The sequence below is a fragment of the Leptinotarsa decemlineata genome, unplaced genomic scaffold, assembly GCF_025532065.1.
Source record: "Leptinotarsa decemlineata unplaced genomic scaffold, Ldec_3_MD MMD2_tig00001064_RagTag_RagTag, whole genome shotgun sequence".
Classification (NCBI taxonomy): Eukaryota; Metazoa; Arthropoda; class Insecta; order Coleoptera; family Chrysomelidae; genus Leptinotarsa; species Leptinotarsa decemlineata.
This window is the reverse complement of record NW_027412558.1, coordinates 14,653,711-14,669,518: the sequence shown is the minus strand read 5'-3', so window position 1 is coordinate 14,669,518 and position 15,808 is coordinate 14,653,711. Positions and strand designations below refer to the sequence as shown.

The 15,808-nt window shown below is 32.3% G+C and overlaps 1 protein-coding gene across 32 annotated transcripts in view; it reads right to left on the bottom strand.

Moving 5' to 3' along the window:
• Positions 1 to 3,660: 3,660 nt before the first annotated feature.
• The window catches only part of Tlk (Tousled-like kinase), a 298,447-nt gene continuing 286,299 nt past the window's right edge, over positions 3,661 to 15,808 (bottom strand). For 26 of the 32 annotated variants that reach the window (XM_074175729.1, XM_074175732.1, XM_074175749.1 and 23 more), the window contains 7 exons: positions 14,395 to 14,532; positions 12,346 to 12,686; positions 10,507 to 11,013; positions 7,801 to 7,957; positions 7,007 to 7,257; positions 6,715 to 6,934; positions 3,661 to 5,778 (listed from right to left, as the gene is read on the bottom strand). In XM_074175729.1, the coding sequence (XP_074031830.1) occupies positions 5,569 to 5,778; positions 6,715 to 6,934; positions 7,007 to 7,257; positions 7,801 to 7,957; positions 10,507 to 11,013; positions 12,346 to 12,686; positions 14,395 to 14,532 (1,824 nt within the window). In that variant the 3' untranslated portion in view covers positions 3,661 to 5,568. The remainder of the gene's footprint in view (positions 5,779 to 6,714; positions 6,935 to 7,006; positions 7,258 to 7,800; positions 7,958 to 10,506; positions 11,014 to 12,345; positions 12,687 to 14,394; positions 14,533 to 15,808) is intronic. The other 6 variants (XM_074175731.1, XM_074175733.1, XM_023157824.2 and 3 more) reach the window with 3 other exon arrangements.

Genomic DNA, 15,808 nt, shown 5'->3' with positions numbered 1-15,808 from the left:
TCATTATTATGTTGCTGTTTTACGTGTCGTTATATCCCCAAAGTATTAAATCGCCAGTAGTTAGTCGCAGAATTGTTGATTGGGCGGCAGATATAAATTGCATATATTTTATTGTCTGTTACTTTCATGACTACTGCTTCTTGATGCGTATTGATTGGTGTAATTTTAACTTTATAGCCATTTTTGACAAGATTTCTGCTCCCCCACTTTCATGAATCTTTCATCTGTATCTTGTCTACAGCAGTTGAAATTTTTCAAATTGCAAACATGTCAAATTGGTTTAGTCAATAGCAATCTTGAGAGGATTCGCTTTCCATATCATTTAAATAATAATGATAACTTCAATAATAGCAAGTAACAGCCATGTTCATAGATGGAATAAAAGAAAAAGTGGTGGCTTATTCCTCTATGAAGACACCATGCATGATATCGACAGAAGCATCAATCGCCGAATATGAGGATAAACGAGGCTGCCCAAAGGTGGTCTGCTTCGACATTTACCAACGAACGATATTTGCTCTGTTTTTCACTGCAAGGCAACTCAATGAATTTGTGATCCAACACCTGACAACGTTGTTTCCACCTACCAGATCTCATCAGTGGTGCTAGGCTGAACCACTGAACTGTCCTGAAAACAACAAGCCTAAAAGTAAAGGTGATGGAATTTTCCCCTATGAAAACTCCATATATGGGACTCAATCCCCAAATATCAGTGATAAAGAAGGCTCTCCAAGGTCTCTACCAGCGCTGTCGGGTGAAAGACAGACGGTGAATCTCATTTGGCAGTCGTTCTCGGACCGCCTTAGGAAGCCTTGATATTCGGCGATTGAGTCTTTTGTCGATCTCATAGATGGCGTCTTTGTAGGGGGAGAATCACCTTTACTTTTAGGCTCGTTCTTTTTAGGACAACTCAGTGTTCAGCCTAGCATCACTGATGAGACCTGGCAAGAGTGCGACAAAATTAAAAACAATTCGTACGGTGGGTTTCACTACAATATACACTGAGTAAAATTTGATGAAACAAACACTTCCATCAACTGAGAGAACGAAGAAGGATTTTCATCAACTAACCCTTAAACTTTTTTATATAGCTGGAATGATCTATAATTAGTCACCTCTTAGAGGAATAGTTCAGTCATCACCCGAAGACGATTGTGTATACAACAATCGAACGTCGTGAGTAACTTGGTTTGAATTTTTTTTTAATTTTTTTTTATGATTAAAGACACGCCCGAAGAAGCGATTGTATGGCGAAACACATGTTGCATTATTGTAAAATTGTTCAATGAAAATATAACTATGAAGTGTTTCTTGACTCAAAAATTTAATTTGTTTTTAAACAAATAGATATGTTGCCTACAAAATGAACTTGCCAGCTAGAAGTCATTCGCTCTACTATTGGATTGCTCAAACTCAGTATAAGACGGGCACATGCAGACATAATATTCCTACATAAATTGTTGAATGAAATTAATTGCCCAACTCTTCTCTGTCAAGTCAATCTGCATGTTCCCCCGAGAAGAACACGTAACAACCAAACTGTCAGTCTCGACTTTCATAGGTGTAATTATGGAAAACATTCTCCTTTGTCCGGAATTTTATCAAATGCCAATGGGACCAATATTGATTTTTTTCACATCTCTCAGAGCACTCTCAGATATACTCTACATGGTATAGATTTATAAGACTTTTTTTTATCACAATTTCATTTTAATTTTCTCTATGTAGGTTGAGTTATTAGATATATAGATACTAGAATAGTTAACTTTCTAAGGTTAATATATTGTATAAAAATTGGGGGTTACCCGTTGAATAAATAAATAAATAAACATAGTTAACTCAACAAACGAATGAAATGCCTGGAAAAAATGAGATAGTGCATGCTTTCTGAGCTACAATAAACCCTCAGGGGTTGCAGTTGAGGGTCAAATAGACCCACTCACTTCGAACCTAACCTAACTTAGTACATGTGAACAGTACCTATATAATAAAAAGTAGTGTCATTGAGTTAGTGTAATATTTCATGAAGAAAACTTCAAATGAACATATTTTCAAAACTACTCAGTTTCACAGATGGTAGATGGTAATATTTGCTCCCCACCTTGGGGAGCCTCATTTGTCGTCCTTGACATTCGTGGATTGATTCTTCTGTCGATATCATAGTTGGTGTCTTCGTAGGGAGAAAAGCCACCACTTTTTAAATAATTCCCTGTACATATAAACATGTATGTTTCTTGGTGTTATTTAAGTTATTATTATTTAAATGATATGGAAAGCGACTTCTCTCCAAATTGCTATTGACTAAACCAATTTTAAATGTTCTCGATTTGAAATGACAATTTTGTCAAAAATGCTATGAAGCTAAAATTACAACAATCAATATGAATTTGAAAGCAGTAGCCTTGAAAGTAACAGACAATATAACATAAAATATATGCCAATTTATATCTACTGCCCAATCCAAACAACTCCTCGACTAAATACTGGTGATTCTAATACTTTGAAGATATAACCACAAGAATAGCAGAGTCAAAATAATGAAAAATATATAAAAATCATAATTTATGTATTTTTGACAATGGTATGACAATTTTGTATGGTCCATATTAACTGTTTATTTAGGCATTAATTTGTCGATAGCAACCGCATTTTTAGTTGAAAGCAATTAAATGGAAAATTTGGAAAAAATCTTTCCTTTAGCAAGAGTGTTACATAACAATTACATACTTGTATTTTATTGAGACAAAATAAATTTTTTGTCGGTTATTATACAATTATATAACATTAAATACATTTTAATGAGATGATGTGATGCTACAGATTTTTCAGGGTTTTTCTGCAGCTGAAAAGCAAATGGGCCACTGGAATTAATGAAGTCGCTCAGGAGCGCCAATTAATTTTTGTTGTTGTTTTATAATTTCATGATTTGTATTTCAGAATTATTACAAGAAATTTTATTTGCAACTACTAGCTGAATACTTGCTATTATTAGCAAATATTTAGTTTACTGAAAACAAATACACGTTTCACAGTGGGTACCTAGCTTAATTAGTTTGTACTTATTAATTTAGTAGTAAGTACTAACCAGTCTAGTAGTAAATACTAACCAATTAAGTTAGGTGCCTACTGTTGATATAAGAATTGTAGCCCCAGTTTGTAATATTCATTTTACCAATTAACCCATGGTGTTTAGCAAAACGCCTCTAGAAATAAAAGTGTTTGAGAAATTTAAAATTTACTGTATTCTCCACACTCTGATAAAACATTTGTTTACGAGTTTTGGTTCTTCTCTATCTTTACAAATCATAATGAACATTAATGGAGACGCCCATGTTAGAGACTTAACACAAACTTCGCAAATGTTCACCATTTTATCAATAAGAATTCATTTTTTTTTTTAAATATTGAAAACAAGAGCAATCTTTGTTCCAGTCAAAATAAGGATAGAAAAGCTCATTCATTCCACTGCCTTGCATTTATAGAAAATGTGGTAAAATCTCTTGCAAATTCTCACCCATTCCCACATGAACATCTAGCACTAAATTTAAAATAGTCTTGAAGTCAAGGCCCCAGAGTGCCTGTTCACTAGCTCTTTGATCCAACCCAACCCTATTTATTTTTTAACTGTGGTCTTGTAAGAATTTGAAGTAAAACGTCGTATTCAAATTAGTACAACTTATATTTTTTTAATAGTAAAATCGAAGAAGAAATAAATTAACTTAATTTTGAAAACTTTACTGTGTAGTAATATACACACTGTATGTACAACGGTATAATATACCAAAGAAAAAACTGCGAACGATTGTATAAAATAATAGTATAGGTACAGTACAATAAACAATAATATAACGATACATTTTTTTTTGAATCCTAGAACATGACTTCTTTAACTACTCTTATCACAAAGTCCGTGGTAGGCGAGTACCACTATTTTTACACAAACAGCACAGTATAAATAAGTAACATGTATTTTTAATTGCGAGTTTTAACCATATGGACATGTTTTGCTTGTATTGCAGCACGAATATTACAAGATATTTACATTATTTTGTGTCTGTGCGTCCACAAAACAAGCTGGAACTCCTCACAACTTTGGTCTTTCAAAATTACAAGGTAATTTTGAAAGACCTATCCCACTTAACAGAGAACTTCATCCAGCGACGGTTTTGAAAAAGCCCAGTGAAAAATTGAATCTTGTATGGTTTGAGACATTTTGCGCCCTAATCTCGAAAGATATTCAAAATATTAAGCCTTCACTTATATACACATTACTATTATTATATAACTTAGAATCTAAGTATTTTCTTTTGAATACCGAGATTAAAACTGATTTGGCATCAAAATAGAAGGCATGCAAATGAATAATTTAACGCTTTGCCGAAAACAAAAAGTGCATAATAATCTGATTTATTTTTACAGTATTTTTTCTATACATGACACCTCATTTACATACATGGCTTCCTTCCAAAATCTAAGCTAGTATAATTCAATTTACAATAGCTGAAAATCTTAATGATTCACCATTTCTGTCACCAATGGTTTTATGAGCTACCTATTTCATATCAATTATGTAACATCTAAATAGTTTTCATTTAACCTCCTCGTCACATACATATAGAATTGTGTCAAACTAATATTCATGAAATTTCCGAAAAAAAATTAAATTGAATTCTAGAGTGGAAATAATCGTAAAAAACATTGTTTTAAAATCAATTGGCGAATGTCTCAAAGCTGCTACTCACTTATTAAAAACACAAACTCAAAGAAACGAGTTTGTCACCAACAAGCCATATCTAGTAAATTGAAATATCCCTTGAATTTTTTCTTGACAGGCAAACACGGGGTTTTCTGTACATATACAACTATGTCATAATGAATATTGAGAAATGGGTAATTAGAAATGGGAGGATCGGCGAACCAAAATCACACTATGATACAAAGCAAGGTCACTTCATAAAATAACTTAAATGTTCTCTATATATAATATTATATATAAAAGGAAACATACAACTATCTGTTTTGCACTTAATTCTCAAGTGGACAGCAGTTTTTCGACTATAGACACAAAAAGTGAAGTGATTTCCTCCAAACGAGACTTTACAAAAGCATCCTCATAATATACGAGATGCAATGAGCTTCAATAATCAACACCGTTTTGATATAAATAATTAATTCTCAGAACACTATCTCTGTCAACTACCGAGTTCACAGTTGTTATACTGTAATGTCTAGAAATGATTAGGCAATTCAGCAAACAAAAAAAAAGTATTTTCGTAAACTGAAAATGACCTTACAAGAAATCTCCTCAAACTTTCGTGTCTATACTCTATCAAGGGAAGCCATTACAAGCATCAAGAGGAATTTAAAATTGTAGTCCGCACTAGAACGTGCCATTTCAAACTCTTTTCATAATGTCTGCACTCGACAAAAAAAGTAAGAGAATCAGTCTAATAAAAAAATCACTTCGTCCCCGCTCTGAAATACACATCGAATAATGTTCATTTCAGTACTTCTCTGCCACTACGTCCCAAAAAATCTTACGTTAACTTAAATAAACACAGCACTGCACTAAGATGATGAGGAGGCGTTCATAGCGCCAAAAATACCCGCGGAAAACGAAGCCGACTGTTGTTGTTGGGCTTGCGCTTGTTGTTGTTGTTGGTTCGACGTGAGTCGCGAATGTTTAGGCATCGGGGGTTGGAGGTATTCGTGTCTCGCCAGCGAGAGGACGTCGATTCTGTCCTCCTTTCTGTAAGCCAGGCAACTTCGAATGAAACTCTGAAAAAATAAATATTATTAGTAAACATTTATTGCGGTATGTCCAACAATTTGTATTTTTTCAGGTGAATCAACCACATTCCTTTTTATATTAGTGTATTTTTATGGTGTATCACATTCATTTCATATCCAACAACTAGATCGTGATATTTCTACCAGCCAAAGAGGTCGGAGACAAAGGTGAATTGAATTTTAGTTAAGTTACGTTCATGATTATATTTCTATTGGTTAATGGTAATACACAATACGAATTTGTGTGGTGCACCTGAACATGTAAAAATTGCGATTTAACCAGTTATAGGAGGTAGAATTGATTGTTGATGGGGCAATAGATAGCTATATTTCTTTCAACACATAGATGTGATGAATTGGAAGAACTAGAAGCAGTACAATGTTTAATAAACATACTGGAAAAAATATTATCAGCATGTTTCCCCCTTTTAAAGTAAGGTTATGTTATAGTTTGGAAGAAACCAGATTTGAAACTTCGAAAACTTCGAAGATGATTGTATGGTATAACAGACTGAGGAAAATTAGACCCTCTCGAGTTTTGAGAATTCTGATTGATTCAATATACCTACTGTTAGTTATATGAAGAATCGTTTTCATATTCCCAGTATAAGGTATTGAATTAAAAAACAAAAATATGTCTAGTATGTTATTCTTAAATGATAATAGTGATGTAGCTGGTTATATATCTAATATGATTTCCTGTTCAGATAATTATATCTTCAAGATGTTCCTGCCCAATATCAGTTCAAATTCAGTCTTATTTTATTCAAATAATAGAAAATTTGTTATATTCGATTTCAACTATCATTTTTATATGCAAATAGATATTTTGAAATGAGTGTGAAATTTCAGAATATAATGAATAAATGAAGGGTAAATTCATAGTTGGTTTGATACGGCATATCAATATATAAAGTCATATACCTTAGCTTCATTCGTTACTGCAGGCTTGTTGGCAAACTGTACTTCAGTCGCCTTCAATATAGTGTTCTCTTCCAGAATTGTCGCTTGAGACTGATTGTGCCCAAATGGTTTTTTGCCGTACAAACACTGATAGAATATCACTCCTACACTCCAAACATCCACCTTCGATGAAATTTTAGGGGGATTCTTGCCTACTACAAAACATTCAGGTGGAAGGTACCTGAAAAAACAAAACAATTTAAAATTTCCTCAATGAGCAGAGAAAAGTGATCAATGAAAAACGTTAACTCACCAATATGTACCAGCGCCTTGCGACGTCAAGTCCATACCATGGTCGGGGTTATAATTCTCCTCATCCATCACTTTGCTCAACCCAAAATCTGTTATTTTGATTTCTCCACAAACATTGCCTTCAGTCAGCAAAATGTTGCCGGGTTTCAGGTCATAGTGAATCACGGGTGGTTTAATCTCATTCAGGTACTTTAGAGCTGACACAACCTGCATTATGATCGATCTCGCTTCCCTTTCAGGAATTATTTTGTGCTGAAACGAAAAAGAAGTGATTGTCAGACGAGTAAAATGTTAATAAGAAGATTATGTTTGCAGTGAGATGGTTCAGTCCCGTCTTGAAACAAATTTGACTTGTCATGGTAGTTCCAGATCATGGTTATCATCATTTTTGTTGATGTGATATGTCAAGGAATAGAAGCAATATTTTTGAATCAATGAAAAAGTCTCATGAAAATGTTAATTCAAAATTACTGTACACATATCTGCGGAATAATCGCCGAAAAAATATAGTTTGAAATTCAATTAAACATCAAGGTTAACACTATGTTTGAACCAAGTTGTATGCAGTATAGATCGAATTGAGTGGAATTATATGTATAACTGCTTTTAAAATTCTTATTTTTACAAGGTCAGTTATCATCGCAAGATCTTTTTAGATTGATATCAAAATATAATAAAATTTGACAAAGACAGAGGATAACGGAACATTTTTCATTGCTTCAATATCTTGAACACACTTGATAAAGCGGAGAATGAATGACTGATGAATAAAAAGAAAAAAAAAACGACCCTTACTTTACTCACCTGCTTCAGGTAAAAGTCTAGATCATGTCCATCACAGTATTCTAGTACGGTACAGAAGGAATTCGCATCTATCTCAAAAACATCATACAATTTGACTACTCGTGGGTGATCTAGAGCTTTATGTATATTGTATTCCCTCAATGCATGCCTGAAACAAAAAAAAAATATTTGAAATTTATGTTCATCAATCCCAGCCAACAAATAAAAAACCAACTATTTTTGTAATATGAATCACAAGAGTCACCTTTTCATTTTACATACAAATATGCAGTTCGGACGGTTTGTTTCAAAAGAGTGAAAGAAAATTGATACAATTACTATAACTTGAACTTTTAGGAATTCAACTGTCTCGTTAGACTGATTCTTGTTGTCTGAAAGTTAATTGGAAAGGTACTTGTGTACCTTCATATGTTTGGGTTTTCACTCTATATCACAAATAAACATAAATCAAATATGTAGGGCAAACTCCCTAAACTTGCCCTGAAACATTGCCCTTGAATGAAATTGAGAGAGATTTATTAAACTTGTCAGTAACATTAACAATAACATTCCTTATCATATGTGCCCTATCATTTATAGATAGTACATAGTCTTTCAAAATTGAATGACAGTTTTTTGAAGCCATGACATGAATTTCTTGATGACTCTGATGAAGTGATTCCAATTAAGTTTGTAAATATCACTTCAAGTTACAAGAAATTATTCTGCAGTCACCAAATGTCATGATATTGAGGTAGGTTTCATATGGAAAAAAATAATTCAAAAAGACCACTGGATCTTTCCAATGCTGCTCTGAAATGAGAACATATATCAAATAAAAGGGCCGATATTTATACAAACTTGTGTTCCTAGATGAAACATGGCTTTTTTAAAACTGATCTTCAGTTACAAGAATACAAAAATAATAAGAGTATGAAAATTACATAAGTAAAAGGTAGCACAATTATGTACAATGAATGCAAAAATTTTCAATTGAAATTAATGATTTTATAGACATGCTGGAAATGACAATAGATCTATGTGCATAGATTATTATTCCTCAATAACCAATAACAGTCTCTCTACCATTATGAAATGAATACAGAGAATTCCTTTTACGCTCGTTAGTTTAGCATGTTATTGATAAAATACCAACTACATCCTAGAAGAAAGCTGATATTCAAGACTCGTAAGACTTTTGGCATACTACAGACAGTTTTTGTATTGGTCACTTTGCTCTTTTGTTTTGGATTTTTAAAAATAAACAAAAACAATGTTTTTGCTGACGATTTGAAATTGAAAAAAAAATTGTGAAATGTCTGAAGATGCACACTAGCTAATTGCATGTACTTTACAATGAGCAAGTGTTTCTCTATTGTTTTTAGTAGATTGTAGTTTCCAATTAATTCCAATTATGAGTATAATGAAGCTGACACTAGTAAGAAAAGTCGAATTTTAAGGATTTGTGTCAAATTCTAGATAAAAAGCTTTGTTTTAACATATAGACTTGGTATCTTAGAAAGCTCTAAAATTGATTAGTTTAATTTAAAGATCATCTAGTGATATTTCCTTCTATATTACCAAAGTTTTATTCTGCTTTAAAAACATTGTAGAATTTAGTACTGTAATCTTGTAACTCAGTAAAACTGTTAAAATAAATTTTTAAGTTTATAAATTAAATGTGAAGATGATTATAATGAAGTAAGGTTAGGTTATTCCATTTTTTGAATGTTAAAATTAGGCAATAAGTCTTTAATGAAATTGCTTTTTTTCCACTCTCCCGCCCTCATTCAAAACTCAAGTGAATCATTTAATTATTGCGTAATTGACACTTTATGCTATTAGTTTAAATGTTTTGTGAAGTGAATTGGGATTGCCCCATTTGTATATGAATAAGTAAATAATTAAGTAGAGTATGCGGACATATGTTTTATTTCTTCTGCCATACCACCGCATGCTCAACTCAATGAAACTCATATGGGGAATTGCAAAGCCTTCCTGCATACTGAGACTGATTGAATATGTGGGATGAGACATTTCATACTGAGATTCCTGAGATATGAAAGAATTCAATACAACACACAGATAAGGAAATAATGAAATTGTTTCCTAAAAGACATACAGTTGACTGGCAAGACGTATTCCCTTCAACTACAAATCACGAGGTTGAAAGCAGTAATTCCACGAATCTGATTAACATAATCTTAGTCTCCAAAATATTTTTGATTTTGCTTTATTCATTTGTAATGTAGAGTGGTTCAAATGAGTTATGAAAACAATACGATTTTGTATCGAGGGTTTTTCAACATCCATATATCTATAAGTACCTAGATTTCTTTGTTTGTTTTTGTGAAGTTATATAGACTTTCGCTTGGTAGACAATGAAAATTTTTTTCTTTTATCGAATTGAGTTAACTTGTTACTAAATCACTTTGATATAAGCGTTTTCCATAAATAAATTCTAATATATTTTCAACCCTATAAAATAATTTCACAATAAATAAATAAGTGAATATTGTGTAAAGATATGCGTCATAAATATGTTACATTATTTTCAAATATTTTCGAACTATAACCATGAAAAATTTGATTTGATAAACTATTCAACTGTATGCAGAATATCTGTTTTCTTTCATCTAGGAAAACTCTAATACTAAGTAAATTATTACTAAACATAGGAGCAAAAAGATAAGATACAAGTAAAACATTACCACTCACTTTATATAATTGGCCTTCTTGTCTTCCTTCCAGTCTTTATTCAGCTGGTGCACTTTGCACGCAACGTACCTCTGCTCCTTCAGATCAAACGCCTTGTGCACCTCACTAAAACCACCCTTGCCCAACAGCATCAGCAACAGATACCTCTCGTTGAGCACCGGATGATTATTAAACCTGCTTTGGTCCTCGTTGTGGATCCGTTTCAGCTCCCTGATGTGCAAGTTCCTCTCCCTTTCCAACTTCTCCATCTCCAGTTGTAGATCGGCGTCTTCCTTTTTCAAGGCGTTCTGCCGCAGCTTGAGTATTTCGTCAGCTTCGTAATACTCCTGCAACGTCAGCGAACCAGGTACGGCATCCGGCTTGAGGAACCCTGAGTCGGTGCCATTGTGCAGAGCATTCGAGTTGTTCCTTTTCCTGCCGCTCTCCGTATTCGAAGGTCTTTTCTTCAATAACAATTTTTTCTGCCTATCTATTTCCTCTCGCTCGGCCGTTATTTCTTCCTGCCGCCTGAAAAGAAGACTAAGTTTCAGAACAGTGATAAATTGGCAACAATCTGAAGAAAGAGTCTGACAGAATATCAGTCCCGTCTTGAAACAAGTAGTGACCATCACAGAAATTCTGGATCAGGGTATATCATCATGACTGTAATATAACATTGGACAATCGAATTAAATAACTGCTTTCCTCACAAATGCTTAGACAGATGCTGAATGTGTATATATATACACATATATTTTGTAAACAGCACATTTTATACAAACCAAAAATATGACATAAAGAAAAAACTTTAATGACATTCAAGTATAAAAAAAAACAAGTATGATATACCAAATTTTCTTGAACACTGCAATTCTTCAAACTGAAATTAAAAAAAAAATTAAGATAAGGTGATTTACTCGACACATAAATTATCTGACACTATGTTCCGTGTAAAAGTTAGGTGAAATGAAAGAGTATGTTGTAGAATGGAAGCTAAATTTTTCATCTATTCAGTGTAATTTCTAACAATTCAATTTTGATGTAGACTTTCAGATCAATTCCACATGAACAATATGCATTGAAAAAACATGTAAACGTTATCAATATATTACATAATAATGGACTCAAATAAGCTCCTTGTCGCATACCAGTACATAACGTTTTTTTTTAGAGTTTTCAGGGACAATGTTGTTTTTTTTTCTCTTCCTTCATTAGAAGTTGGGGTAGTCTGGACTAGGACCATTGGAGAGGTTTCAAGCTATTCAATTTTTCATAAATCTTACCAATTAAAACAATTATCATATCTAATAAAAAAAAAAAAAAAAAAATTATGCAATATTCATGACTTTTAAAACATTTTAGACTTTTTCTATCTGTCAAGTAAACCAACTTTTGTTTATAAATAAGTGATTGCAATGTTTTTTTACTCAAGATATTTTTATTGAGTATTTTAGGTGATGTCTACCTAAGATGCCTAAATAATTCATTTCAAGAGTTGACGCCTTTGAAATTTTAGGAGAATTATCAAATTATGTGAATATTTGAAACAACCAAAATAGGTACCAGTTGGATGGCTTTGATATTTTTAGACATGATCTATCTCATTGCTTTCCAGAAAAACACTTCAAAATTTTCAAATATAACGATAAATATTTTTTTGATAGTAGCAAAAGGATGACCTTTATGCAATAAACTTAAAACAAGGAAATATTAATCCCTAGTTGGTACTAGTAAGGAAACCAGTCATTTTCTGTCAGATATTATTATGAATAATTCACTGAGTAAGTTTGGAGGTTCTAGTTGAATAAAAACATTGCTAGTCATTTCTCCACTAGAAATTGTTATTTGCCAAGTTCTTACCTTGCCAGTTCTTGGAAGGCATGCCCGTCTGTCCAATTTTCCTGAAACGTCGCCCCCACCCTCTGCGTCACAAACTGTCCTAACCTTAACCTATTTTGCATACACTTTTGTCTTGCCTCCTTCTTTTCTATCGAACTTTTCTCTTTGAGCAGTTTTTTCACAACTTCTATGCACTTATTCACTTGTTGTTTGTGCTGGTCAATCGATTTCTGGTGGGTTGATATTTGATGCCTTAATTCTTCGTTGCCCCGCGTTAATTCTTCTATTTTGTTATTACGTAATTCTAAGTCGGAGGATGCTTGCGTTTCGAACTCTTGTATCCTGTGACACGTTAACTCAGTCTGAAAAAATATTGATCAAAATTAGTAGATATACTTTATACTGAACGCCAAAAACCATATTCAACATATTTTCTTATTCTCAAATCAATTAGATATACAGTGTGTTGAAGATGAGGAGGGCCGACACGGAAAATCGGAAACCATAAGAGATACAAAGTCGGATAAACTGGGAAAAGTTGCCTATTTTAATGAAATTGTCACAAAAAAGGCTTAATGTCGGTTCATTCAGAACATCTCCAGAACTGATGAGAATTTCCTAACGTCATTTAAATAAGCTCCAAAATGGGCAACTTTTTCTAATTCAATCGACTAGTATTTCCAAGAGTTTCCAATTTTCCCATGCTGGCCCTCCACTCTGTGGACAGACAGTACAATTGATGTAAAAGAAAGGAAACATATATGCTGAATGTATCGAGGTATGACTATAGTGTGTTCAACGAACAGATGGAATTTTAACACCCAGGTATGTAAAGAAATTTCATTGAGAAAGAATATACACGCAAATTGCAGCATCATCTTGTGTTTATTAATTTTAGATGAAATTAATTGAAAACATACACACAATGGCACAAACAGGACAGAAACAGAATTTATTTGCCTCTGAGAAAAGAGCCGAGGGCTAAAATTTGTCTGTTTAGTGAACAGACTATAAAAGATTTTTATTTTTCAATAATAGAAAAAGAGGATCTGATGGAATAAATAACAAAACAATGTCAAATATCTTTGATGTAATTGCCGACCACCTGTATACAAATTTAGTATATGCATGTTTCCCACAAGAGGCCAAAATTATGAAAGATTATAAATATTAGTATTCACAAAAATGTTAACTTTCATTTACCGAATGATGGTCTTTAGATTAAGAAAGCGAATGGTAACAAGTTTATGATTGTAGATATTACTGAAACTGTCAACTGAAATGAAATTCAATATCAGGAATTTAAAAAAATATTATGGTGCAATTCTCAGCGCCATGGTGGGATCCATATGTAGACCAGTTGGATGTATTTATATAATAATAAATCAATTCCAAAGATCAAGACAACAAGATATTTTACAGTGAACAAATGTTGAAACGAACAATGAATAATGATAGCTGAAAGAAGTTCATTTTTTATTGCTGAATAAACATACAATATTAATGAATCTACTTAATGGCCTCTAATAAATGAATAAACAAATAGCTAATCAAAACACATGTTTAAATATGTTAAAAAAATATGTTTTTCAGTTAACCAGCTATCGCACTCCTACGAACGACAACCCTCAGAAGTAGAAACTTGTGCGAGCTAAGGACCAACGAGGTCTTACCTTTTAACGTGTGATTCCTAACACGGAAATAGTATAATTTTTTTGAGAATGCTTGTATTTTGAGAATGGATTTGTATAATTCATTGCAAATTTTTCAAATGTAAATTTTTGAATGTATGTATAAATTTGAAATCATAATTAATAAATTGGACTTGATAGACTTCATTTTTTGCACAAGTGTCAATTTATCCAAGCACAACCTACTTTTAAAGTTTTCACTTGAACTTGGCGAATTTCATACACAACCTGAGACTTGAATACAGTATTTCACACTTTCCAAAACCACAGAAATTTTCATTTGCGAACATATTTTTGCCAGATCAATTCCACTAGAATCAATTCGTTTGCTTTAGGAATCTATTAATAAACGAACTACTAATTGAAATCTGACACTCACCTGGATTAATTTGCTAACCATTGCTGGTGGGGGCACCCTCATCGGTTTGTTATAAAACTCAAAAGGAACAGAATTGCATACTTGTGGGGATGACATCCCCACTTGCTGAGGGGAAGGAGGTAACTGAAATGAAGATAACTGCGATCAATTATCAAATTTTATCGAAAGTTTATGAAGTTACAAATTCATGAACTAGTAAATGCTTTTCAAATAGTTATACAAAATGGTTTGGGGTTTTCAAAAACACTACCTTCAATTGAATTAAGTTTTCCTTCGAACTGATAACCCATCTTAGGTCTTATTAAAATGTGAATGAAAAATACGTCATAAAAAACATAGTTGCACATATTGCATAGCAATTGATTGCTTTTTTACAAACAGAAGATTTGCTAATATGAATAATAGAAACTTCACAAAGAAAATTCATCTACAATTACCTCATTTGGAAATATTCCCAATTGCCTATTACACTTTAAAATATAATGCATATTCACTTCAGATCCTGTAACATTGCACATCCTAAAATATAATTAAGAATACAATGAGTTGTATTACTCAGTACCTTGTACCTTGGACTACTGTTAAAATATTTGCAGATATTTTATCAATATGTCCGTTTTTACCCAGCTTTTCACTAAAAATATTTCACTGTTTTTATGACACTACAAAATATATTTTTTCATATGAAAATACTTTTACAGGTTGATAAATATTCATTCAATTTCAAAAACCTGACTGGTATTTTGAAATTTTCAAACTACACTTTAGTAGAATATCTTTTTATATTCAAATTGTAAAGGGTATATTTTCAGAAGAGATTCGTATTTTAATATAAAATTAGTTGAGAATAAATTTGAAAATAACTTCTCAAAATTAATTTCCAATAGAATTATCAATATTTGGCAGAAAAATTCCTGTGATTTTAACTTCTTAAATGTAATATTTTTGTACTACTTAACTTGGTTAATCTAGGGATAACAAGTATCCTCTTTTTTCGCGTTTATCTCAATATACATATTACAGAGCCCCGATTTATGTTTATTATTGTGGTTTCCCATGAAATAGTTTTGTTTTTTTATCAAAACTATCCTATAATTGAGTATCTGTTGACAATAAAGTATATAATTATGCTTTGAAGAGATGAAATGACAATTGAGTCTGATGGAGTATAAACATTTTCTCCAAATGATTGTGCAATTAATTTCACAAAAGCATTATAAACCATTTTCAAATTACCTCACCCTAAATTTGGTTTCCCCATTGTCTGGAAAGTTGGCAAACTTAGATGATCAAAAAGATGACAGAACCATAATTGAAAACTGTATACTAATTGTAATACTTTTCAACAGTAAACTTTTTGAACTGATTGTATATGATGTAGTATATGCATACGATACGTCAAACATGAATTGGT